This window comes from Apteryx mantelli, chromosome 16 (assembly GCF_036417845.1).
Source record: "Apteryx mantelli isolate bAptMan1 chromosome 16, bAptMan1.hap1, whole genome shotgun sequence".
NCBI classification, from domain to species: Eukaryota; Metazoa; Chordata; class Aves; order Apterygiformes; family Apterygidae; genus Apteryx; species Apteryx mantelli.
This window is the reverse complement of record NC_089993.1, coordinates 12,223,430-12,251,426: the sequence shown is the minus strand read 5'-3', so window position 1 is coordinate 12,251,426 and position 27,997 is coordinate 12,223,430. Positions and strand designations below refer to the sequence as shown.

Sequence of the window (27,997 nt, the reverse complement as noted above, 5' to 3'; positions counted from 1 at the left end):
CAAAACTGGTTTTGAGTGACTGTAGTAATCCCTATAAAAATGGCTCTAAAAGGAGCGAAAATGGAACAGAGGTTTAACATAATGGTTCATACAAATTATTTTACAGCCATTACAATGTCTCAGTCATTAAAAACAACTAGTTTAATTTCCCTCTATCTTTATTTGAACAATACTCCATTTTTTGGTTAGATCAGATAAAAACAGTTTGAACAAAATAATTGATATAAAAATACTTTTAGACCAAAGTTTTTATTTACAATTAGGCACAAATTTCCCTATGTTTAGTCAACAACAAATGACCAGCTGTGGAGGGACCTTTACTGTACTGATGCAATAGCCAGTCCTGGGTGAAGGCTTCTGATCACCAAAATCGCACTACTTCCAAACCAAACATGCAGTATATTCCCTGTCATATAATAAAATGCAATTAGGGTGCATTTTTCAATCTATTGTTTGAATTTTTATTCCATTTGGGAAAAAATACCCCCAAATTATTTTAATGGTTCTTTCAGTCATTAGTGCAAAACCGTATTACTTTCTGCAGAAAGTCAGTCAGTGATTATTAACATTCATTGTTCATTCTGTGCGATCATGGTCGAAAATCCTTGTCATCATCTTCGTCTTCTCGTTCAGCTTCTCGTCTAGCACGCAGAGCAAGTGCCAGTGCTTCCGACACCCCCGTCCTGCTACTTGGCCGGGATGTCTCTGCATCTATTTTTCACAAAGGAAGTGACGTTAACCTTGCCAATGCAGGTATAATAACCACTCTCTATTTAAAGCCCCACACTATTTAAATGTCTGATCTGTCCAGTATTTGGAATGAAGGAAGATGTTTCTGTAAACTGGGAAGACTTCAATTTACCATGCAAGATTCCATAGCCGTTTTTATTCAGGACACAGGATGTCCTAGGGACTGTTCATCATTAATAACCACTGCTGGGATTCACACAAAGGTGTGAAGTACACATCTAATGTGATGCAATAGTCTTGTCTTCCTTGCTCCCATAACGCAAAGGGGCTCATTCACCCAAAGCAATTCAGCTCTCTGGTGTGAAGAAGCTAGTGATCAGTCTTCAGAAGTTACCACCACCATCACAATAAGCTACCAAAAGGCATAGAAGTGCTAGAAGACACTGGCCTTAGAAATACACTCTTTTTGTTTTCCTTTTAACCAAGATGATAAAATTCTATGCCTATTATATCAATCTATTATATTCTGTGTCTATACCATATCAAACATTTTCACCAAATTGAACTTCTGAGAGTTGCTTTCTTTGTGTTTAGTATTTGTTGCTTACCCAGCGGAAGGCCAATCCCCTCCAAGATCTCAGGAGAATAGGAAAACTGAAAACAAAATTCACAAGTCAGATTCAGGTGTATGCTTTCCTGACGTGCCTGTCATCTTTTCTCTAAAAAAGTACCAGTTACCAGTAACAAAATCATACCCTTTCTTCCGATCTTAAGCAGGTCTATAAGCACATGAGTATTCCAACAGATATTCTGGTTATATTTTTATATTTGTTCAAATCAATCTTTTAAATTTTTTTCCACACACAGGATGTCACCTTTGTTCAACATATGCCTATTCTCTATATCATGCTCACAGTTCTATATAGGGAAATCATGCAGAGACGTCCTTCTTCAGCTATCTCACCTCATCGTAGGATGCATTTTGATTTCTGTCAAATGTCCTTTCTAGGTAGTTTGGCATGTGCTGGGCAGGTTGCATAGATGAGTGGTATGAAGCAGAGCTTCTCTGAAAGAGAATATTTGACATTAGCAGTAGTATATGCTGGCTTCCAATCATGACTTTTTGGTCAGTATCCACATCCAAGGCTGTTACCCCTTGTTTTAGAGACGTGTCCTTTCTACTAGATCCACAATTCAATTATTTTGGCATCTCCTTTTGAAATCAGACCTTAACAACTACAAGAATACCCACATTTGGTAGGTTATCAAACCCTCCTCCCCTCAGAAGTCCCAACTGTCTGCGGTCTGGACACTGACTCCAGATTCTCTAGTATTTGAAAATCTCCTAGCACAAGAAAATGCTCAGCTAGAAGCCAAAAAGCCATCTGTAAGGCTCAGACCAGAGACTGCCTGACAGCAGAGGCTGTGTCCAGTCTAGGACTCCATCTCGTGGTGACACAGGGACACAGCCTCCGCGCTTTGCAAACTGCGCAGCACCTTTTGTTAGATTATCTCCTAGCGAGATAATACCACAACCCCGAATTCAGATATGGGGAGGACAGATCTAAGACAGAAAGGACTTGTTCATGGTTTGACACCCGCAGTTTTCCCTTTTCAACCTCCTGTTCTTAGACTCTGCTGCTGGAAACCCTTCTTGTTCTTGGACTGGTCTCTTTGGCATGTTAAGAGCTACACAAACAATTTAGCTGTTATTGCAAGACCTTTTATGCAAATAATTAGATGGAACAGAAGTAGATAAGGTCCTGCTAGTGGAGGAAGGGCAGAGCTCAGACAGTAAGGCTGGATGCTGTACAAAAGTAGCCTTGCTGGTCTATGCTGCCTGATTTTGGATACATGGAGCTTCCTGCCTTAAAGAGACTACTTTTGTCTCAGTATTTTTGTTACTTTTGTTTATTTCAGTTGTTTCAGCTGGTTTCCCTTGTCTTTGGGGGAGAGCGCCTGGGGAGGCAGCATATCTGTGAGGAAAAAGGTGTTTGTTATCTTGTTTCCTGTTATGTGAGCTTAGAGGCTGCAGCGGCTGGGGACGTGGCAGGGATAAGTTTGCAGCAGCGTGTGACAAAATATAGGCCTTCTATTTTTCAGAGACTAACCTGAATGGGGTAAAAAAAAAAAAAAGAGAAAAACAGTCCTATCTTATTTCAAAGCTCTAACAGGGCACTGAGGAAGTGCAGGCAGAGTAGAAACAGCAGTTGAAAAGCAATGGCACGCTGTTTTCCATGGGACAGACTCCTCCAGGCGAGTCAAAGACTTTTTGCTTAACCCAGCTGAAAACAGCACACAGCACCTACATATGCAGATTTTAACATTAATTTGTTGGCTCAGCAGGCAGTACTAACTTGAAAAACAAATTCAGGTTAAAGAGATTAGAAATCATGTCTTTCTTGACATTGAGTGTGATCTAAAAGAGAGTTAGGTCAGGGCACTCAGTTTAATTCATCTGAAAAGACAGTGGAGAGAAACAACCCCAAACCTCCAAGAAAACCCGGAGTCAGAGGAGGAAGGCAGTCTCCTCCTCAGTCTAGGCAAGGCTCGAGTCTGGCTGAACCCTTTATTGGCCATCACTACACCTAGATTAGGAATGTTTTTTTGCAGTTTCATAATCATAAGTAATATCTATCGAGGGTAAGTACCTCTCTGCCTCCTTCCCAGGTTAAATGCTAGTCTTGAGCAAGTAGCTATGGAATATCCAAGGTATCATTTTGGTAAGCTGCCTGGGGTTAACTAGCAGTCAACCGATTGAGGTGAGGTTTTTAGTATAGACATATCCCCAAATGACTGCCTATTTGCAAGACTAGAGAAATCCCACAAAATCATAACAGGCAAGTAATTAAAACAGTAGCATCTGAACTATCAAACTGACCTTCTGGTCTTGTCGTCTTGGTGCAGACAGGTTTTGTTTTGCCATTTGTAGTGCCCGTAGTTTTTCAAGTAAAAACATTTTATCTTTTCCTTCCTACAGTCAAGACACATTTGATCATTAGCTGGAACGCACTAATCATTCCTGAGAGATGCTCAAGGCCTGTCTATGAGTAACCATTGACCAGAATAATCATTAAAATTCCTTTTATTCTGAAATAATGTATCTACAAAGAAAGCTGCTTGAAGGTATAGGCATAGCTTGAAGGTAAAATTATTTTTCAATAGCTTTTTGCTTGTGAGTTAAGTTTCCCTGTGATTCTCATGGGGGAGGGCTTCCACTTTCCCCCACACTGTCAGAGGAAAAGCATATTACAACTGCACAACAGGAGATGAGACAATCAACAAAGAAGCCAAATTTTAACAAGAGAAAGCTGAAAGTCAAACTTACATTAATAATTTGCTTACGTAAGAGCTTGACCATGGTCTTTCTTCCTTCTATTATTTGCCAGTAAAGATATGTAATAATTCTAAAGAAGAAAATAAAGTCCAAAAGATGAGCACTCATACCCATGTGCATCTGCTCCTAGTCACTGCCTAAACAGAAAGTTATCTTATTCATTTTATATACTAAGTTATCTATCTATCATTACCTATGGAATGGCAGACACGTGGGTTCAGATATTTTCTTGGAAAAGACGCAAAGATTTATGGGCTCTGATTCAAGATCACAAGTAAAATTAAAGTAGATCAACAGTACAAGGTGCATCTCTGTTAACATATAGGAACCTACCGTTCTTACCCCACCTTGTATCATTTACTTAGACACATGGACCTTAAATCACAACACTGAATACTTACTGCTTCCAGGCAAATCCTGGATCCACTAGAAATCAGTGGGAACTTTCTTGTTTTATGAGAACAGTGTTTGGCCCTTAGGTGTGCAAGGCCCAGCCTATGTCAAAAGTATCAAGCAGTACGTCTACAGCATCAAACCCTCCTAGGGGGCACATATCTTATATAAGCACATACTGTTTTTGCCGAAATAACTTATTTTGGTCCAGGAGACGGTATGTGAATTTACCTGAGATTAGTTGGAAGTAGACTGCAGCCTATTTCTTAGCGTTCCCCCATGTGGTGTGCCCACTTTAACATGCTACAACACACCACGTGTACAGCATGCCCTCCCCCACAGTGTCCCTGCTATAGCTCAAATATTCTTTACATGGTGCCATCTCCACAAATGACTCAACTGTTGAGAAATGGTCAGAAAAGACAAAGCGTCCACCCCTTGAACTTCTGCCTTTTGGCAGAGGGTTCTAGTATAGACCTGGCCTATACCACCTATGCTTGAGAAAGCAGGCCCTTTCCCTATTGAATCATCCACCTCTGAAAAAAAAAGCAACTTATCTTGCCAACTGTATGCAGCATATTTGTTTGCTGATGTTCTTAAAGCTAAGCATGCCAGTGGTAATAGGATCTGGAAGCCTGCGCATCAGTAAACTAGAAGTATTCAGACAAAAACAGTGTCTCCCAGGGTTAGCAGGAAGCTGGTCTGTAAAGAGCTTTGGCATTCTAATATGAAAGGAACAGCTTTTATAACTTCTTCAGGTACTTCAAATACATGAATTTCCAATACATTAACTTTCTGATGTTTTTAAGATGTACTCTGCAATTTCACTGCAGAGAATGCCTATGACATAGCCAGGTTTTCTGCTTCAGGTTCTTTCCCAGTGCTTTTCATTAGCAGGTACTTACAGGAGAAGGGTAGAGAGGATGAAGAAGAACAGTTCACTTTGAAATAAGTTTTGGTAGATCCATACTACCCATTCTGAGCCAGGGTAATTTTTCAGTGTTTCTATCCATTCAGAGATTGCAGCATACATAGAAGATAAACCCCTGAAAGGACCACATTCTTTTGAAGGTTTTAACCTGAAAGTATGAAAAAACAGACGTTTAAAGCTTCAGGTACTAACCACTGATTTAGTTAATACTCAGCACATCAAGATGCTCATTAGTTTGCTATAGCCCTCTGATCTCTTTTGAGCCATAGGGAACTTCCATCATTATCTGTCTGATTTTTTTACTTGGGTGACATTTTGCCCATTAAAACACCCAGTCCGGCCTACGTAATCAGAGATAAGAGACTCTAATGCAATGAAACAGCACCAATCCTTTAAAGGCAATCCTGACCTAAATGTAACAAGTCCAAATGTAACAACCTAAAAGTAACAACATAGCACAGGCTACAGGATTTGAAAATCTGAATTTTCAAAGTTGCATCACAGATCCCTAATAAAACCATCATCCCACCTTGCCTTCCAGAACTTGAGTCACTATGCACTTTCAGTAACAACAGGATGTGGGGAAGTAAGGTAGCCCTCAGCAAAAATGAAAGTTTTCAGACAGACTGAAATAGTAAAATGCTGTTGCTTTGAGACTGAACCAATTCAGAGGGTCTGAAACTCCCACTTGGCATCTGGAGATATTTGCTCTGAAATATATCACCTCCCCTGGTTTCAGATGTAGCACCTGTCTTGCTAAATACTGAAATCATGTGGGTGAGAATTGCCAAGAAAAAGAAAATGGATATCTGTGTTGCCCTCATTACTGTGACCACAGAGAAACATACATACAAACAACGGAGCTTTAAAATACTGACAACAACCAAGCTGCCTTATTGCTCAGTACTGGCTGCAAAAAGAGCCTTTGAAGTTTGGAAATAATCCAGAAGTTGACTGAATTGAGTTTTTACAGGTGTTTCTCCCTTGCAGACCCAGTATGGCTTATAATGCAAATAAGCCCAGGAAGAGGCTAGGTCACAGAAACCTTTGAGGAAGAAGAAAAGCCAAATCAAATAATTTGCTGTTACATCTAAAAAGAAAACCAAAACTTTGGCACAACTTTGTTTCTCCTCCCACTCTCTTATGGGACAGCTTATGTTTCCATGAATCTTACATTAACCACATTCTTGCAAACTGAGAATGATTTGTTTTGAGATTACAGAACATTTCTTGAACATTTGAAACCTTTCACAGGCAATTAATACAGATTTATCTTTTATACATAGAAAAACACTGATTCCTCTGCCTGGTATCAGATCAATGCATAACATAACACGGCAAACCTGAACATCAGTGCTCTTCCATACCTCCAGACAGTGACTGCAATAACAGACAGGACTCCAACGAGGGATGGGAAGAACAGCAGGAAGATGAAGAATGTTGTCATCTGAGCAGCTCTCCAGACCTTGCGGGGGGGTTGACAATTCATCATCAGACTGACCTTTAAAGAGATGAACATACACAGTCTTGGAACGGTGCTACCTGCCACTTCAACTGGGTTTAAGTCAATCCTGCTGAAATTTCTGGAGGCAACTGCTGGAACAGCATTGTTTCCAAGAACTTCTTTTGTAAGAACTTGATAGATATACTGTGTTTTTAAAAACTTCAAGAGTACAGCCTTTCAAATAGTAAGAGGCAAAGTGAGGTTCTGATGGGTTCATTGCTGGGGAGGGGTTGTGTTTGCAGAACACACGAACCCACAGTTCAGGGAAGCCTGAATCAATGATTCTGGTTATAGCTTTGTTCCAGTTCTACATTCAATGCTACAAACTACTCAATCTCCTAATAAATAATCTATCATCTAGTCACACTACTAAGAAAAAGAAGTCTGAAAAGAAGAAAATTCCACCATGATCTTTAGCTGAATCACCCTGCTAAGATTTAGATTACGGGGGGGGGCAGAGAAGTCAAAGTCCCATTGACAGGCTGTGTCTGTATAGACACATGTACTTGTACACCCCTTAATTTCTACAGCCTTTAATTTCACTACTTTATTCTTTCCCCTCTCTAATTGTGCTCTTAACCTCTCCTACTACCCTTCTACATTTTTTCCCTCTCAAGTGTCACAGGTTCATATTTTGAGGGTGTGCATCTAAATTTTGCTCCTTCAAAGCAAAAAAGCCCAATCAATCAAACCGCTCCCCTAAACTCCAAATCCCACAGCCTCCAATGAGACCCAGCACTCTAAACCAGTTCACTCCTGCTGAGACGCCAAATGCTCTAAGAGGCACAGTTCTTTATGATGAATGCATGTAAAGCTTGTTACCTTTTTCACATAAAATACTATAGAAAATGATATCATCTGGATTCCAGGGAGCAGAGGCGAGAAGAAGATACCAATCCTACCAGAAAGGATTTAGAAAAAAAAAAGTTATATCTTCAGTGTTCACTGCACAGTGCTTACTGTGCTAAAAGCAGAAAATATCACCCTATCTTTATATATAGTTAGTGTTTGGTTATTGGTGGATGTAGTTATATTAACACTGATCTTGTATCAGTAAGTTAGCCTTTAAAAATACATAACTTCAAACCAAACATATGGATATAGGTACACACATATCTGCAAAATTCTCTTATAATTTCAGTAACATATACATTCTTAGAAGTAAGGAAGAAATAAGGAAGCTTTTCCAGTGTTTAATACTGAAATTATTTCAATAGGAACATTATTGCAGCAGGGAAGTAAGCAAAACTCCAGGATGTTCCTTTTACAGGTTCCTCCTAGAGTAGGCAGCTGTGAGGTGGACTAATCTGCAGAGATTCTGAATACAGTTATTGTTATTACCTGCATAACTACAAAGAAAATGGGCAAGTCGCAATACTTACAAAGGTACTTAATATACTGTCTCAGGCATTTATCCTGTTCTTTCCTCCATGATGCAAAGCACCCATGAAAGCACCAGTCAGGACGTTCTGTGGTATTCTTAAGTGCAAACAAAGTTTTGGCCATAAACCCACCACTTACCAGGTCAAAGTCTGTGCGTAGATCAAATCTAAAACATTTCGTGCAATATCAAATTCTGGCACCCCCAGGCTTACATAGACTGTAGTTCCAATAATTCTGGGGAAAAAAACAGCACAATAGCATTTACTAAGTGATAAAACCCTCTGTAGAAATCTCTGCAAAGAACCTCCTGAATACAGGCATCAGTGACAACTTATTCAGGGGGCTTCATTAATCACAAGTCATGCAAAGCAGCCACAGCTTGTTGACTAGACAGCAAATCAAAAATTAAACAGTAGAATAATGGAATAAGACCTAGGATATTTTTCAAGCAACTTAAAAAAAAAAAAAAAAGGATTTATAGCTATATCATAAATGTAAACATACTTTTCTGGTTAAACGGCTGAAACTGCAAGTTACCTCAGCACAAAACTGTAACAGCTTTTCGGTTCCTGAGTCCTGAAAAATCTCAGCCTCAATCAAAAAACTTGTAGAATGATATTCTTAACAGATCCTGAAGTATACTCTACTTTAAACTAACAGAGGTCCCAAGTAGCTGAGACACAAACAGGTAAGCCAGCACCTGCTGAGGACAACAATCTCATTTTATCACCTTATTTTCTCTGAGCTAGATTCACTTTCTGCTTTTTATATCAAGATGAGGAAAGCTTTTCCCATCTTGCCTTGAATACTGGACTTTGTACCATCTGGTCAGCTGCATCATCAACAAGGTTTCAGGGCTGAGCATGCTGGGGGTGTCTCTGAACACAAACAACTGTACTTTTAATCTTTTATGGCCATAAGTCTGGTGCTTTCCCATGGTTTTGTGGAGGACATTCATCACTGCTGACACTGCAGTTTGGTACCGTGACCTTTTGCTGGGAGTTGGCTTCCTATCTGAACAACGTGAGGACACAGAAGGATTAAAGGGAAGAGCTGTGGAGGGAAAGTGTTCAAGGTTTTCTCAATGTTGTTTGTTGTTTAATTAACAAAAAACTTAGAAAGTCCTAACTTGTAAACCAATCTTGTGCTCGTGGTATGTAAAAGGCAAACAATCATTATGGACCTCCTACACAGGTATTGCCAGGAACTCTAAATGCTGGCGAACACTTAGTACTCTACAATCTCAGGTCATAAATAATGTCTGGCAGTAGAAAGGAACACACAACAGATCTCGGAAGTAAATGACTTTTTGATTATGCACTTAGCTGAATTCACTATCAGTTAAAAAAATACTTCCTTACATACCACAGTACAGTATTCTACACTTGGAAGCCATATTACGTCCTTATTAAGACTTGTTAAAATAAGATTTTAAACTTGCATGCACTCTGAAAAGCGATATAACTAATAGAAAAAAATTACAGAGGGGCATGCTGAGGAAAAGCAGTAGTGTTTCTGTGCATATACAGAAAAGCAGTGTTTTCTGCCCATGACTCGACTCCCGGTCCTTTGTCACCCCATTCAGGAGATCTACCAGAGTACACTGTGGCTTCCTCCATGCCTGGTTTCCATCCAAAGGAAAAAAGGACACGCTGGGAGAGCAGAACAGTACTCTGATCTCTTCCTAAGAAGGAGCTGTGATATAGCCAAGGCACGCACCCAGAGACCAGGCCTGGTGGAGACAATCAAGGAAGCATCAATTGTGCCACAGACATGCTTCTGTTGTACTACTTTTCTCACGTTGGAAAGGAGGGACCATATCTTTGGTACCAATCTTTGTGAATAAAAACAAGAATAAAAAAATAATATTTACCTGCGTACAAATTCTCCAAAGAAACAGCCAAGCAAACAAAATATGAAGTCAACCAGAACAAGACGATAGATATCTTGGCCAACCAGAGTTTCCCAGCACTTTGAAAAGGGGGAAAAAAAAAAAAGAGTACATGCATACCCAGAAGTCAAAAATTATGCGATTCAAACATTCTTCACTAATGCTAGGGCTTCTAAAGCCTGGGCTGCAGACCAAAGATGTGTTAGCATCCTAACTAATCACAGCTGATCTCTCTTGAGCAATGCTGCAAATAAGCTGAGACCTGAGTTGGGTGACTCATTTTTTCCCCACAGTTCACTTCTCTAAAGATTCTAATAAAGAAATGTTGGGACGGCAAATTCAGTTGTACAAGCGACCGCATGTATTTTGCTTTGCTGGAGCAAACCTATTATCAAAGTGGTTCCCAACGTGATATTTTTAAGTCAAAGATTTGTAATTTTGAAACTTTACCTGCGACTCTGATGCAGCCACAATGTTAAGCCAGTAGTAGCACAGTATTCCAACAATTGATATTTTCAGGATGATATTTCTAGAAGGAAAAAGTAACAGTAACTGCACTGACAGCTGGCTCCTAAGCTCATGGAAAGGAATGATGGCAGGATGACCACAGGTCACGCATTATTACCTCCTTTTATAGTAACAATAGCACTGCACAGTGCCAGGACTATCAGGAGCTCTCCTCAGAGCTCAGGTGCAGCGTTATTCTACTGTCCTGGCAGAAAAGGAGCTGGCCATGACAATCTTGGCACAGGCCCCTGCTAAGCAGGCTGCTGCTGGGTGTGTGAGCTTCACGGGGGAGGAAGGCCTGAGGGGCACTGGGGGTTATACTGTGTTAGATCCGGGCATCTGTGGTGAAGCAAGACCTTCTCTCTCCACTCTCCTTCCTTTCCCCCAGTGGCCCACAGCACAGTGGACATCTACGGAAGCCACAAACAAAGCCAAGCCCAGTGTCACACTACACCTGATTGGGAGAGAAACAATACTGCACGCTCAGGCAGAGATGAGACACTCCAGCGGGCTGACAGATGACAAACAGAACATGGAGGGCAGAGTGTACAAAAGTCTCTGCAGAAGACAAATTCTCCTGCTCCACTGCTCACCGCTGCCTTCCATGCCACCTAGACACAGTCTTCTGTCAAAAAGAAGAGTCAATCAACTTCAGGCAAAAAGCACTAAGAGGAGGTAGCAATAATACCTGGTAATAGTGACATATATCTGGTGTCTGGGATTCTGAAATTTCTCCAGGAGTCCAAGCCATGAGTAGAAGAACGGGATGAATGCGTTGAGGAGAGATGCAACAATGGGTAGCACCAACATGGCAGCTTGGCTCTCCAGGTCATTTTTACGCTCTTTCATGAACAGCTTTGAGAGGAGAAAACAAAAACAAAACTCAGAGCCTCAAGTAAAATACTACCTCAAATTGTGTCCACAGAGGACACACCTCCCTGTATGTTCTTGGAGAGGCATAACTCACTCACTAGAGACTACCACTTGTACGGGCCCATGTTCTGCAGCACAGCACCCTTCTCCTTCCTCTGTTATATATGAATATAGGGAGCAGTGTCAGCAGATCTGAAATGGACTGGTACCTCAGGCTGGGCAAGTGATTGCATGGGAGGAAGTTTCCTCACCATCTCATTATTCTGCTCAGCAGTATCAACGAAATAATACAAATGAAATCCAAATTAGACCCAAGTCTTTGTCAGGGCCCTGACCGCATTCTCTCCCCACTCCTAGGGATTTTGCTATCATCTCGATATCTCATGTAACGATGATGGTTTAGACAGAGTCGAAAAGTCCATAATACATGAACACATTGCTCTCAAACAAATGTTCCACTGCAATTACAAGGCAACGTGCTATCCCAGGACACATTCAAGCATTTGTTGCAGGGACTAGAAGGCTCTGTTCCTGTATAATCAATCTTTCTTTGCTTTTTCAACAGTATTGTTACATCTGCATGGAGCTAGTCAATCTGACAGGCTGTGCTGTGCTAGGCTTGCCATGTTCCTTGTACTCTCCCTTACCCTCCCTCTGCACCAGGTTGAAGAGACCCAAAGGGCAGGTCTTTTGTCAAGATTCTTGTACCACATAAAATAAAGGATTGCCTTTCAGGGAGAGGTCCCCAATCCTCTGGCTGGTGCTGAGCTTGATGAAATAGTTACTGCTCCCAATCTGCCCACAGATGCTCCCTCAGAGCTGGTGCAGTGTCTGGTGTGTCAGTCAGGAGGATCCACATTAGTAAAACCTTCTATTACAAGTGTAAAAGCTATCACAGATCATTGAGCCTAAGCTGGGCTAGGGAGCAGCTACTGGAGGAGTTGTGCCAGCAGATCAGGGTGCGTAGTGACCTCCAGCAGGGTGAGGCACTGTCAGGGACCAGCACAGCCAGGCTGCTCTGCAAGGGAAGGTGAGCTGGGAGTCTGGCATGGTAAGTGAAGCAGAGGCAGTGCCCTTGCTGACACAGGAGGAGTCCCCCAGCATCTGAGCAAGGCAAATGGAGCAGGTACAGTGATGGTAACCAGGTTCAGCCAACAGTTCAGATTGCCAGACAAGTCCATAGTGATGGGGCAGATCCAAGGTCAAGCCAGGAAGCCAAGTCTGGGGGACAGTGTCTGGATTAATGGGGTACATGGCCAGGCATGGGCATGGCTGCAGCATAGCTGCAGTGTAGCTCAGCTGGGGACAAAGGGCAAGAGGCTTTTAAGCCTCAGCTTAAAAGCAGCTCTTAAGCAAAGGAGGGGCAGGCCTTGCTGAGGCATCTTCTAGCTCTTTCTTTCAAGACCACCAGCTGCACTATCCCTAAGTTGGCCATAAGCCCAGGCAGTCAAACCTCTGGGGTGGGGGGAACGTGCTCAGACCCCTCAGATCCTACAGTCTTTCCACAGTCCCCACTAGTGTGCGTCCTTCCAAAACACCTTTTCAGGTACAGCAGAGCTTGTGTGCATCAGCAGAAACAACAGTTATGCTTCCCTACTGTCTTAATTGTGAACAGTCCATTGCTTGCATTCAGTCTAAGGTACCCATATGGAAAAACGCATCTCCAAAAAAAGACTGCAAAATCTGTGCTTACCTCTAGATTATTAACAGAGAGGAAGTAAACACCGGCACAAGCAACTACTGCGGTTCCCAAGGAAGCAACCCAAGAAGCAAGATGGATAACAATATGAACAACTCTCTCCTTAAGGGAAAAATTCAGAACTTCTTGGTTTACCTCAAAGAGGGCTTCCTGCAAGGAAACAAATGCTCAGAATTCCTCAGCCAACAGCATAAAGCAAAACCTATTTAAAGTACTTGAAGGAAAGTACTGAAGGAAAGATTATTTCTTTAGAAGATGGGTGCAGTGATAACTTGGGAATATTTACTGGACAATTTTGTATTCCTACCCTAAAAGTTGTTTCTCTCAACAGTTACACTATATTCCATAGCTAAGATCACAATTCTGCCTTCTGTTTATGAAATTGTTAAATAGAAAGAAAAAGAAACAGAAAAAAAATACTCTGTTTGGCAAATATTTAATAGTCACAGAGATTCATAAAATAGAACAAATACATACAAATATTTATATGTATCTTAAAGAGAAGAAAAACAAGCTGCTAAGTCAACTCCAGGAGTTCAAACAAAATCAACTTAACAATCAGGAAGACTGTTAAGTCTAGTATGAACAGGACTAGCATGCTTGAATCACTCTGTCAGAGGCTTATTTGTACACACAAACAAACTTCCTCTGTTTTGTACCTTTATTTGTGTGCTGAGATTCTTTTGCTTCAGCTTCACAGCTTTTTCATTAGTTATATTGAAATCCCAAGTGCAGAGAAGTTTGCTAGCATTTCCAGAGTATGCCTGAGGGTTAATGAAGTTCCTGCGGAAGGATTTTGTCATGCTGTAATGAAAATTAAATTTGTGAGATGAGTAATGGAGAAATACACCAAGCCTTTGCAGCAAGACAAGAAAGGGGATTTGTCTTTCCCCCCTCCCCTTGGCTAATGGACCTATGTCAGAGCATCTCACACAGAAGACATGGAAAGTAAGTTTTAACGTAAGAAGCAACTCTTTCACATATCTTTCTCCCAGTTGCTGGGGCAATGTTTGCCTCTGGAAGGCCATGTTAATGTCAGAAGATATTAGAAGCAACAGCTTACAAAAGGGGGATCATGATATTCATCAGTTTGAGCTGGGATTATCTGCAGGGCCCTTTCTGGTCTGCAGTTATTCTTCATCCATCCAATACGGGTTTGATGTGAGACACTGCCTTTTGAGCAGAATCTTCTACTTAAACTCTAGAAGTGGAAATAATGACTTGCAGAAACATATTCAGGCCAAAGCATCCCATAGTTACTACTACTCACCATTTTACTCAGCAAGTGAAATAGGAATATGTAGCTTACCTGAACACCAAGCTAAACAAACAGATGACAAAATAAATTCCAACAGTGAAAATATAGGCCAGCTGCATGTTGTAAGATGCACCATTTTCTGTCTTACTGATTGTAGCATTGGTGTAAAAGCCATAGTAGAGTATTGTTTCTTGAAAATAACCCTGAAAAGATATGGACGTCATTCAGAACATCTGTCATCTGCATATGGTGTGAAGTACCATCATCTGAAGCCCAATTCATGGGAATGGGAGCAGTCCCATTCCCTGGTGTGATTAAATTTCTCAATATCAGGCCCATTATTTTCCTTCTATTTGCTAAAATCTTCCATAGTTTTGAGAGCTTCTTAAGGCATATAACGACTCTTATCCTTACAAGATTCATGTGGGATGGGGGTGAGCACTCAATACGTTTGCAGGATTCAGTCTTCTCTGAAAATTTCTGAAGAGGGAAAAGTATAATTGCTTCTTTCTTAGGCAGGAGCAAAGTTCTGTAGTGACAGACTGTAACAACTGTGATGGATCCAAGAAGGAAATGTGCAACATTTATCACTTGAATTACTATGCTGTGGTTGAACTCTTGCAATGGTGGCATTACTTTGCAAAGGTAAACAGCATTACTACAGAATACAACACTTCAAAAGCAATTCTACATGGGAAGAGCTCACACATTTACTTTTTAAAAAACTCTCTTCTCGACTAAGCACTAAAAAGAGCAGAGTTCTGTTTATTAACTGGATAAAACCTTTAACACAGAGTAAAATTGACATAATTTCTACAACAGTCAAAAGAGAAAAAAAGAGAATGGGTCTTCTTTTCAGATCACTCAGTTGATAAATACTAGCAGAATTAGAGCAGTACAAAAACCCTCCTTTAAAAACAGCTTGGGACTTTATTCCCTGAGTATTAAGATTTTGACACACAGTGAAAAGATCCATCTGCTCACAGGCCACGGTGAGTTCAATGGCTTGCAGAAATCTGTGTGCTCCTTGCAGGAATAAAGCTTAAGAAACAAGCCAAGTTCACAGGATCACACGTAGAAATCTGCACTATATTTTCAAAGGAAAATTAGCATGGGGAAAAATGTTCTGCTGAAGACTATTTCAGGAAGGCCTGGCTTCCTTTAGGTTTCTTCCACTGCCTTCTGAAAGACTGATTAAAAAATTCCTGAAACACTGCTGAACACAGCAGTCAGGATGACAGTATGACATACACATCAGAATGAGATCCATTCATCTCACTCTGGGTCAATGTTTGTTACAGCTTCTTTTTCCAAATATGTATTAAATATTTTCTAGTAATATAAAAATCTAACTCCATCCCTTAAGAAGAAATAATTCCTTTTTCACTCTATCATGGATTTTTAAAGTATAACTTCTTGCACACAACGATAGTACAAATCTGCTCTTACATACTTACAGCTCCAGTGATCAGCTCCAGACCCGTGAATGAAAGATTATTCGGTTCTGCTGCAACAAACTGAGGGATTGCTATGAAACTGAAGTTTATGAGGAATGAGAAGATGTTGAAAGTAAGCAGCCACTTCAAGAAAACAAAGTAAGAAAGAACACCGGTTCCAAACTTGCCACCAATGATCTTCAGAGTCTTGTGCCATAATTGCAGTTGGTGAAAATATTCTGACAAGCTATTCCTAAATCGTCGATATGACTAAAGTGCAAGAGAGGAGAGAGAGAGAATGAATCTCAGCAAGCAGCCTTACACAGGACTCAAATTCACATAATAGTCTCACATTTTTTACATTTATGTTTTGATGACAGGAAGACATTTCCCCCACTACATGTGCTGTAGGATGCTTAGCTGGGGTTCCTAAGTGCTACCATAACACAAGTCATTATTAATAAACTCTGCAGCAATGAACTGGTTCTTTGGTAAGCAACACAAAGCGAGATACCAAAGACCTCTGGAGATGGTAACGACATTGTAGCTAAAGTTGTTTACTGTGATTGACAGAAATGTGTGACACTTACCACTGCCATTCTGTGCAGACACTGCGTGCAGCAGTCAAATTGACTTCTGCGGCTCCCTGATTTTTTTGTTATTTCTTTACGAACTTTATTCCTGTGGAAGAGCAGGGCAGGGGGTGACAAGTGTCATAGTCTGGGTTGTACAAAAAGCAAGAAGTCAAAGAAGCTGCTGCAAATACAGTGTGTGATACATGTGCTCACGAACAGCAGAAGAGTAATGAAATATGGAGATTATTCTGCCAGATCTTCTTCTATTAGTTGATACCGTGGCCCTTTTCCATTACAAGCTGAGCCATGACAGCATGTTCTAACCCCTCAACTAACTTATTGCTGGGAACAGATTTAAATATATTCTGTGATGAAACAAAGCGACAGATCAGACCATGTGGTCTCTTCTACGTTTTCAATGTCTAACACTTAAGTTTCTTTTGAATAAAAATCGTAAGTCATCTTTCATAATAATATCTCTCATGGTAATATAAAACAGAATAGTAAGGCATTGCTTCTCATCCACAGAAAGGACAATAAACCATCTTTAAGTTAAAGTTATTTTTCCCCGCAAGATGTTGCTTTTAAAAAGTCCATTAAAAAGTAATTTCAGTTCTTTCATACTCAAAGTGCCTAACCAAGGCTGAGCAGTTGGCAAACATCCACATTTGATAACCAGATGCCAAAATTATAGTGCCTGTAAAACTAAACAGAAAAACTTTTATTTTTACCTGATCTCTCTCTTTTTTTTCATGGTCTCTGGCATCTTCTGGATTGCTTTAATCCTTTCACGGGCGGACATACTTACAAGGTTTCCAATTAACTTTGCTTCTGCACAAAAAGCATTAAAAATCCAAAATTTGGGATGATAATAATACATTAGTTCTTATACAAAGTCTTAAATGGATATAATAACATTCCCTATTTTCACTACTACCAAGGTGCAGTAAGTTCTGCAACTTAGTAATTCTCCTCTGAATATCCCTAGTATCATCAGTCCTCTAACACAGATTCATGGAAGTAGCACAATACCGAATGTTGAAAAATATATATCACTCTTGCCCATTGCTTGTGTAGTGCTAATACAAAGAGCTGCAATATAAAGGAAAACAAAATACTGAAAATCAATAAGTCTGGTATATTGCTTGTTCACTGTTTAATAGTTACATTTCTAAGACACCGCATATTGACTTGAAAGCTAAACTTCTATTTTATTTATTCTATAATTTTAGTTGATGTTAGCACCCAAACAGCGCTAAGTATGAATTAGACAAAACTGCATTACTTGACTACGAGGTTGTCTTTACATAGTTGGAATTTGATGCTAATTCCAGACATACAGCAGCTGAAGATGATTCATTAGTTGGCCAAGCATATCCTAATAGTTTAGCATTTCTTTCTACAATTTAACATATATTAGCACGACACTGTGCTTCATTTATTGTGGGATTTCAGAGTATAAAAGATGCATTACTTGTGTTAAAACAAAGCCAAGTTGTTCACATAACCACAGCAAGATTGTATATGCAATTCTGAAAATAAACTAAGAACAATATCAACCACATCATCCTTGTGCAAGATGCTACATAATATTAAACCACTTCTCTAAACTCCTACCTTCTTTGTACACTTGGTCTGTTTTGGAAAGGCTGCAAGATGGGACGAAGATCTCATCAGCTGATCTTCTGTTGCGTCTCTGAATAAAGCTAACTGAAAAACATGCACTGTTTAGTAAGCGTAGATACTGGGCCCTGGGGCCAATCCACAGCTATTCTCACAGGACGCAATGCATCAGCCTTCTTTCATGCCATTATTCAAACACTAATGACTGTATTTCCCCAAAGCATCCACCTTCACCTTCCAGCTATGAAACAGATGAGTTTGCCCACAGCTTTCTTTGCTTCCTCTTCCTGGTAAGCTAATGGCCAATCTGCTCAACCTTACATCCCCCTTCTGACCTGAAGTGCTCTAGTTTACATGGCCTCAGTGGTCTAATGTGTCTGTTAGTTAACACTTATGATGCAGTTCTTCACCAGATGCATTTTTTAGGATCTACTTGTCCCCCAAAGTTAGTATCATTTCCATTTTGAGCCAACTTCCTTTGTAGCCATTTAAAGGAATCGGAAAAAGAAAATCATCTGTGCCTCCTTGTGGAGGTACTTCTTGGACTTTCAGCACCTAGACACTTATCGTCTAGTTGATTATGTTGGAAATCCACTCTCTCCTTCCTGATGTTGAAAATTTCAGCTAAAATAATGTAGGATGGTAAAAGAGAATTTATGTTTTATGATTCCTGTTATTACATGAAGAACTTCATACCTGAACTGGAAGGCTTTTAAACGTTTATTATTCTGTGGAGGGTGAGACTGACATTCAATATTCCAATTCACCACAAATCTTTTGTCTTACCTTCAGATGCACCAGAAAGCCTGCGGGTATAGGGACGATCCAGTGGATGGAAGGTAGAAGGTGGGCTGTATGCCAGTTCTGGCTCAGGCTCAAAGGAAAGATTATCTGTTGAAGGCAAGCAGAATTACACAGAAAATCTTCTGCTACTATGGATTATTTACAAACACTAAACATTAGACCTGTTAATCAAATACAGTTCTACCACAAACAGAGCAATACATCCCAAAACAAAAATCCTATACCTTGTTCCAATGTACATTTTAGTAGTCAATGAATTATGCAGCCCATAGAAGTCTGTGTTTACTATTCTCAGCTGATCTGTTAATATAAGATCTGAATTCCGCTTAGGAAAAAAGGGGGGAAAAAAACACTGCCACCAAATACAAAGATATACAGAGACTTGAGCCTTCCAGAGCTGCTGGACTCCCTCAATACAGGCTGGTCAGTTACTTGGTTCAGTGTTTCTATAAGCTGTTCATATGAGAAATTACATACCCTGACAATTTCCATATGGACTTCTGCTTAGGACAGCTACTCTCGGTAAACTTTGGCTGTATTCAGAGTCATGCCTCATGGAGGCCATTGGTATGTCCGGAGGGTAATTCTGTCCTCTTCCACTGTGCTCTCTGTAGGAACCATTTGGTGAAGAATCATAGGGGTTTTGGTGAGAGAATCGATTCTTTTGAGAATTCCTCCTGTGTGAGCAACAAAAAGGAAAGTCTTGAGTGCCAGAAGGACAATAAATATATTTACCTTTGAACAGATAGCCTTAATAAGTTGTTATCTTTTATCATGGAGTTTGAGAAAACAAACTCATATTTGTATCTAGAACTCAGACATCATAATTCTGATTTGATCAACTGAATTAGAAAGACTAAAACCTTTCTCCACCTGAAGTTAGCATGAAGTCTACTTAAATAGGTGTTATGCATTTGGAAAATGAAGACATCCAAGGTTATGGCACATTGTGAAAACCACTGAAACTGAAATATATCCATGATGTCTATGCCATAAATCCTAAAACACATTTAACTGGTAAATTCATATAACATGTAAAAAGCAAACATTTCTCTTGAACACCACCTTTCTGATGAACAGCTTTAAAAATCTTTAGCTGAGAATGGAAGCATAAAGGAGGAATTAAAAGAACTTCACAAATTAAGACTGTGGAGAAAAAAAAAAAATCTCCTGCATTATAAATACAGAATTCCAGTTGTTATGGGATAGTCACACCAGTAAAATTAAACCAACTTACCCTCTGTCAATCTCCAGTGTTTCTGAGAAGTGGTAGTCTGGATTTTCAAAGGCTTCATTGTAATGATAGGACATGATGAGTCCTTGGTTTGGGGGAAGAAGTCTTCCTTATTTTTGTCTCTACTGCTTCAGTAATATGTTCATGGGAAGATTAATTTTTGACCTAATTACAAAACAGATGCACATGCATACAAAATGAGAAAAAGGAAACTTTACTTTAGCATCTTCATTTCACAGAAGATTTTGCTGGCTTGCTAAAAAAGTAACATTGAACAATATATATGGGAAGTGGTTCCAGCTTCAAGCTCCAATTTTATTCTATTTACCTTCAGGAAATTAGGGTCCTAGTTCTACTTAAAACTAAGGAACTGGAGTGCAGTATGTAGACTTCCCCAGTATTGACAAAGAAGCCAGGCCCGGTTTTAGAAGCATGTTGAAACATTAAAAAGAATAAAATAAGTTCCCTTTCTTCCTCATACAGAAAAGCCAAACACACAAGTTTTCTCTGAGCACTGTGGTTCCAAACCCAAAGAGTAGGTGAAGGCTGTCCACTTCCTTACCAGCAGCGGCATCTCTAAGCCTGTTGTGAACACAGGACCCACCGGACCACTGCTATATACAAAGCTGGCATTATTTAGACACCCACTCTTAATGAGGGCTGGTCTAAAGACTTAATGTCTTGATCCTGTAAATAGGTTTATTTTTAGCTTTATTTGCTACAGAAAGCTCCATTTTAGCCTTAAACAAACCAGACTTGGGCAGAGTTTAATATTATCATCAGGAATGAAAGCGTGCAGATAAGTTGGTGAAAAGGGAATCTTGCATTAGAGAAACAGAATCCAAATTAATAGGCGGTTTTTGCAGTTAATCAAATGTCATACTTAAAAATGAGAAAGGAACCAATTGCTAGTGTTGTTATGAAAGGCACTGTGCCAAATTGGATCAGCTGGAAAACTCTTCAACAACAGAGAAGAAAAAAGAAAAAGGACAGGTTTGGCAAAATCCATCAGCCCCTGCTTTTATCTCACCTCCACGGCTAGAAAAACAGGGCTGCAGCTCATTTAACAGTACAGGCTCAACTAAATAATTTTTCTCTCTGCAGTGGTTTTCATTTCTTGTTTCTACTGCAGTAAAGGAAGTATGACATGAGTGAAATTATCTTCAAGATGGACAATTGTACAGCGTCTAGTTTCTGAACGCTTGTCAAAATCTTCTCATTATGTCAACATGAGCTCTTAAGAAATTATTATTGGGTTATTTACACAACAAAAGACCTTGGAAAATAGTCTGAAATCTTGCAGTCTGACCTACAGTTGTAGAACATTGCCCAAATTTTGCAAAGAGATTTTCATATAAACATGGATGACTGATTGAATTTAAACTCTTATATTTTACCCAGCAAATTGTCTACACTTTCTTGCACATTATATCATGATGAAGCATGTTATAATTAGGCCCATGTCTTCAGCAAATATTCAGTAAAAAAAACAAAAAACAAAAACAAAAAACATACCGAGCAACTTGAATATCTACTGTGATCACCCATCCCTTGCGTAAACAATGGAATGGGACTCCTGCCAGTAAGAAACTATAAACATAGCTTTTCCTAGGCAACACGTGTTTTTCTGGCAACAATCTCATACCTATAGGAACAGACCAAATATTCTCACATATTCAGACAAGGAATTAGCAGACCCTTCTCCTCAGAGAAACCCAACAATCACTCCAGGAGTCTAAGGTTCTTACATGAAAAATCACGGGAAGTTTTATTTGACAGAAACCGCTTAGCACCCAATGATCTTTTGAGAACTGGCTTCCAATAAATCTGAAGTTTCATATAAAGTATTTAGGAATTAGCACATTCTGTTCTTATGCTCCACTTAAAAGCATGGAAACTCAGTTCTCAAAAAAGATAATCACAGACTTCTGCAAAGAGATACCTGGAAGACTAACTTTCCCTCTATAAAAATGTTTTTCATTTCAAACTGTAATGAAAAGCTAAAAAATAAGATGATTTTTTCAGAGGAGGGAATTTCTCAGGCAATTCTCTTTGAAGAGAAACAAAAATTACATTTTTCCATTTCTCGACTGGTCTCCCAGGGACCCAACTCCGTCACTGAAGACTCAGCCATCCAGAAAGCTGGGCAGGCAGCCTGCCAGCAAGGAAGCTGGAAAGCCAACCACTGATCTAACCAGCTTGCCAGCTTGCCTGGTCTTCATTCAAATTGCAGAGAGAACGGATATTTTCACAGAAAGGTGCGAGTTCTGTACAATCAGCATTACCCAGAAGCAAGCTGTTCTGGTAGGAAACATCAACCAGCTCAATGGAACCAGAAAAACAGAAAAACCAGAAAAAAACAGATCAGCATGACTTAAAAGTACATCCACTACTTCTTTCTCTTACTCCTTTCAAAGAGCTCAAGCACATCCATGAAGGCTTGCTAAGACACTCAAATGAGCCCCAGACAGAATTCAGTGACTCCACCGTTATTTTATTTCCTTTGATTCTTACGATGCACTTTATGCCAGAATTTCTATGAAAATCCACAGGGAGATTTATAGTATAACCTGGAGCCCAACATCTGAAGCCACTACAGAGCCGGCAGAAAAATGTTTTTTCTCCATCCCCAAAGTTTGAGGGATTTTAAATAAATTCTCCATGCATAGTGGGACAAATTCAAATCTTTGCGCTTTATCCTTGAAAAAACAAGACATTTTTCCCTTGTTGCCTGAGGACAGTCAATTCCAAACCTTGAGCGGCATTTAGAGTCTGAACACGGATAGCCTGTACATTTCCTGACTGAGGTTGTGGTCACCCAAAGCTTATCACGCTATCTGGTATACGCTGTAGGGCGGGAGGGAAGCGCACGCATGCCTATGTGCTAAGGGTGCACAAGTGACATGCCAAGGCTGAACTACTGGTATGTCAGTCCACCCACTTCCGCCATCCCAAATCCGACAACTGTGAGAAACTTCTCCTATCAAATCAGATGCACACGCTACAGGTATAGTCTATAGATGTATCCATTCCTGTTTGGATAATTCCCTGCTGTAGTCACTAACCCTCATTTAGAAAATTAATCAAACGAATGTCTTGCTTAACTAGCACTTTGTCCTGGTATCAAGTTTCTGGGAAGCCACTTACACTTCAAGTCCTTTACCTGTAATGCCTCAGTAAGGATGACTAAAAAAGCAAATTCTAGTTATACAAATCTTGAAGCTAAGACAAATGCAAACAGTAAGTTCCAGAACTACAAGGAAACACAACATCATAGTTTACTTAATAACGTCGAAAGAAGGAAACAGAAATCATGGAAGAATGATTCAGAAGGTTGAATGTGCTCTTTCATCATAAAGATCTTTTAGTTTTATAGAGTATGGCTGGACAGATCCTCATTGTTGTTGTCTAAGTTATTTTTATTAATGAATTCCTTTCCCATTTCACATGCTCTACGCAGCTTCCGAGTGAAAAATCAGATAGATTTCTGAAACCAAAAGTGAGTTTGAGAGACAGACCAGAGTTAAAATTAGGCTAAATGCTGCATCAGGAACTAGGTTCCATTACTGACCACTGCTCTTCTACCATCTCGCTCCCAACAGTTTCAACACTGCTGCAACAACCTAGGAAGTCTCTCAGAAAATCTAAAAAGCCTGTAAGCTGAGGCTAAGCAAGCACTACACTTGAGATAAGCTGATCTTAAATTGACATATTAACAAAGAAACAAGTGTGAATCACACACGGAAGTGAAGGAAACTTATCTTTTATGCAAACTGCTACAGCACCTGGTCTTTACCAACAAATGCCACCTCTTACTGGCCTTCCATTGTGTTTGTACTGACATCAGTGGGATCAATAATAGGCACTGATGACGATAACTTTAGACCTTCAGTCAAATTCAGCAATGTAAACTGTGCCTATGTTACAGACCATCTCCCCAGTGAAAGACAGCACGTGGTAGCAGTCAAGACTGCTCTGCTTACTGCTGGAGGGGCAAATGACAGGCAACAAACTGGGGAGGGAAAGGGGAGAGTGACAGTGTCCTCATTACAGTCACAACGCTGTTGTCTCTCCCAGCACCCTGCTGGACGGCAAGCTCACAAACGAACATATCTCCTAGTCCTATAGTGCAAGGCTACGTACCAGAACACAGGCCTGGTCCGTTCCTGCCCTCCCATCCTTTCTTGGCGAGAACAGGGCAGCAGTGGAGCCAGGCAGGCTGGCAGGAGCAGGCAGAATAGTGTCTGTCTGATGCGTGGGGAACGTGCCACCATTGGACTATCTCTGCCCTCAGCAGGCTGCTCCCATCTTCTCTGGCTACTGCTTCAGTCTGTCGAGCTCAGTCCCTTATCTGCTCCTTAGCCAATTTTTGCACCTGTTCACTTGTTTGCTCCATCCTTTCCATTTAATATACCTCTTGTAATTCCTTCCCCCCCCCTAAAAAAACACAGTAAGACTATAATGTTTGCATACCGTCCACTTTGCTTCTAAGTTAAATCCCTTCTCTCACCTGTGGCTGCTTAGACAAACCAGAGGAGCTTTCTGAGAGTCACCTACTTCATGTTTGCATGCTGTCTCAAATAACAGGACTCTACTCCTTCACCTGAGTTTAGGCACCTTTGCAATAAACATGCTCCTGAAACATCCACAAAATCATCACAATGATTTTTTGGTTTAACTTTAGCGCCCAGTTAAGTGCTGTAAGGACTGGGGCACACACTTCAAAGTTTTTGCTTACTGGCAGTGGATGAAAGCTCAGATACTTCATTAATTCTGTGAAATTCATAGTACTCTCCCTAATCTACCACAAATACCTGCTCCTCCACCTAAAAGGCCCCCCACAGCCATAATTCTTACCAACTGAAGTACATAACACAGTAATTTTGTATTATCTAACCTTTTTCCCAGAGATCCCTTTGATAACAAGTCTCTTTGCCTTTGCTGCTTTGTTGCTTTGCTTTTCTTACCTCTGACCTTAGGCTGCCAACTTAATCCTTTAGGAAAACTGAGTGTTGGGTGAAAAGGAACAATCAGGGATATATAACTATTAAAATTAGAAATAGGCAACTGAATACTAAAAACAGTATACCTAGCAGAGAGGGGAAAGAACAGCAGGAATGGGATGCTGTGAACAGAATTAGGTATTATTGCCATAACACTTGAAAGACACTACCTAGCTCATAGTCTGATCATCATGAAAAAAATGCTAAGGCAACCGTCACTTCATAGCAGTGCCGGTCAGTCCTGCGAATTTCCAGACTACAGACTATTGCATTCATTGTGTATAACAGGACTAAATCTTGCTTTGAAAAACAAGCTCTTAAAGTCTTTCTGTTAACCAACATTACCAGCTACTAGTATTCGGAGGAAATGTTCGGTTACAAAAAAAGTAGTAGTTTTCAGGCGTACCTGTTTGGAATTAGTTTTCCACTTTCAAGGAAAGGCAGCCCATTACACCAGGTTTACTAGAACAGTTCTAAAGTTTTGCCTTAAAGAAAGCTTGTTTATTCTGTACTTGTAATGGACACCTATTCAGTTTAAATGCAAGCTTCTAATTATACTTTAATGAGAGGTATCAGTTACAGGAGTCTCATTCACAAGTTCAATTAGAAAACCTTATGAAAACTACACACATGATAATTTTAGACAATAGACTGTTTTAAAGATACACAGTATTGTTGAGCTAAAAAAAGACATTGTTCTGTTTGAAATTTCTAGCTTAACTTCCTGTTAGGATATTGTCATTTCATTACTATTTGTGCAACCAGCATTTAAGATGACCCTGAGGGAAAACATAAGCTATTCATTATATTCTAGCAAATCAACTAAGAAGCTAGAAAATGGCTGGGGTTTTTTTGCTTGTTTTGTTTTAACCAGCAGAGAATCAACATTTTCAGAGTTTTTTTCTAGCTCTTCAAAATCATTATAAGCTACTTTCAAATTGCTGAACAAGTAACTTCACATAAACTAAATACTTTTTTCAGACACTGTATTTTAATTTAGCTATATTTTGTAACTTGTTAGCGTGTTAAGGTTCTCTTCCACAATGAACATACAGAAACTATGGACTATGTAAGTCATAATTAGAAGTCTTTTCTCAAAAATGTGACCAGGAGCACCTCCTAAAAGTTCTAGTTCCTGTTAGCAGCACCACCACACCTCACCACTTTCACGGCAGGAATAACAGCCCTCCTGACTTTCGCGCATCCCATGCCCTAAACTCTGAAAATTAAAAAAAGAAAACAAAATAGACAAAGAAAAAGAAACTGAAACTCACTGCATTGGACTGACATATCAGCCCAGAACAGGCGCCATTTCGATGGCACTGCCTTGCACAGGCAGCCAGCTGCTACCATTGCCCCACGCCAGTCCCTGCCCACGTGACACAGCCCTGACATGGCACCTGCACTTCAACCAGTCACTTGAACGTGGCTCGAGCTACAGACTGCTGCTTCTGCTCCATGGAGAAGGATCATGCTGCTTTTGGTCCCAGGACTGGCCAAGGAGACCACAGTGACACGATGTCAGTGGACAGGGAAGTTAGCACAGCCTCCCTGCAGTACCACTGACGGCTCGCAGCTGAGCTGCACTGTAACAGAGTGTACTAGGGACAGAGGCTCAGCAATAAACCTTGGGTGTGAAGGCTTGGCTTTTATTTATATTCAGTCTTCTGCCTGGAAACGTCTCAACCTTTGTAGACTAGGGCATAATGGAAAAAAAGTGATGCTGAAGGTGAAGAAAAAGAGGATAACATTTAAGTAGTAAGCCTATGCATTTTGAGGGACTGATGGAATGCTTGACCAGGAAGAAAAAGAATGTTTAAACATGAGATTTCGCTGCCTCTTTAACAAAAAAAATACTTCTGGCTTCCCATTACCTATTACAAGTATGAAAATCGCAACCTGCTGTTTGGAAAATGCAGAGTTACACCACTCCCTAGCAAGCACTCTCCAACATGCAAGCTATAGCAAATTGAGAACAGATGTCATGCTGCAAGCGAGCCCAGCAAGGCCGCTGCAATGCCTCACAAACCGAAGTGCAGCATCCTGGCTAAACACACCAGGGGAGGGTGAAAATTGCTGTGACAGTTAATCCTACATGGGCTCAACCCTTCCACCGGGAGAGGACAAAAGCTCTTCCGTGACTAATGGGGAGACAAAGCTGTGATGTGCCATGAGGCCCCGCTCCGGGTGCCTGCTCACCTCTGGGCTGGCAGCAGCAGGGCACATCCCCGTGCACACATGCAGTCCCATCCCAAAGGTTACGTTCCTCTGAATGAACAGTGAGCGTCAGAAAACTGCAGGAGTCTGCCAGGCCGCTTCAGGTGACTCTGCCAGCCCCGGGGCGTGCAGAAGCCACCTTCCAGCCCCGCTGCCAGAGAGCTGGCGCAGCCCCTGCTCGGACCACCGCGGGCCCCAGTGGCGAGCACCTCCCCAGTGCCAAGCCCCTGGTGACCACACCGCCCCCCGCTCCGAGGGAAAACAGCCCTGGAAACCGGTGCAGAAACCGCAGAGCCACAGCGGCGAGCGGAGTCCGGCACAGCCCCAAGCCCCGGAGACCCCGGCACGGGTCCCTTACCTGCCTGCCTCCCGGAGAGGCACAGCCCGGCCCCAGCTCGGCCCGCGCCAGGTGCCCTGGGCACGGCCACTCCGCACCGGCTCCTCCCGGAGCCCCAGTCCCGCCCCCATCCCGGGCGCAGCCGGAGCCCTGCGCCTCCGGCGAGAAAGGGGGAATCCAAGTCCTCACTGCTTATGGTTTAAAAAGAAAAAAATAGAAGCGTCTTTTTCACTTTACCTGCGGTAGAACATGTTGCTTTATGTATACTTGATCTCGAAGCTATTCACTCTCCTTCCCCTCCC

The 27,997-nt window shown here is 40.9% G+C and overlaps 1 protein-coding gene across 2 annotated transcripts; it reads right to left on the bottom strand.

Moving 5' to 3' along the window:
• Positions 1-54: 54 nt before the first annotated feature.
• Positions 55-27,997, bottom strand: TMC5 (transmembrane channel like 5). Of its 2 annotated transcripts, XM_067306443.1 has the most exons (23): positions 27,933-27,997; positions 20,142-20,303; positions 19,382-19,581; positions 18,887-18,991; positions 18,095-18,187; positions 17,209-17,308; positions 16,493-16,583; positions 15,924-16,172; positions 14,518-14,669; positions 13,868-14,012; positions 13,203-13,358; positions 11,325-11,491; positions 10,580-10,658; positions 10,112-10,209; positions 8,377-8,472; positions 7,678-7,753; positions 6,719-6,852; positions 5,326-5,499; positions 4,019-4,097; positions 3,572-3,664; positions 1,655-1,756; positions 1,299-1,344; positions 55-711 (listed from the first exon to the last, which is right to left on the bottom strand). In XM_067306443.1, the coding sequence occupies exons 2-23, from the start codon at positions 20,213-20,215 to the stop codon at positions 590-592; spliced, it is 2,631 nt and encodes an 876-aa protein (XP_067162544.1). In that variant the 5' UTR covers positions 20,216-20,303; positions 27,933-27,997; the 3' UTR covers positions 55-589. The 2 variants fall into 2 exon arrangements, with proteins under 2 accessions (XP_067162544.1, XP_067162545.1); XM_067306444.1 differs by lacking the exons at positions 13,203-13,358; positions 27,933-27,997 and having other exon boundaries at positions 20,142-20,340.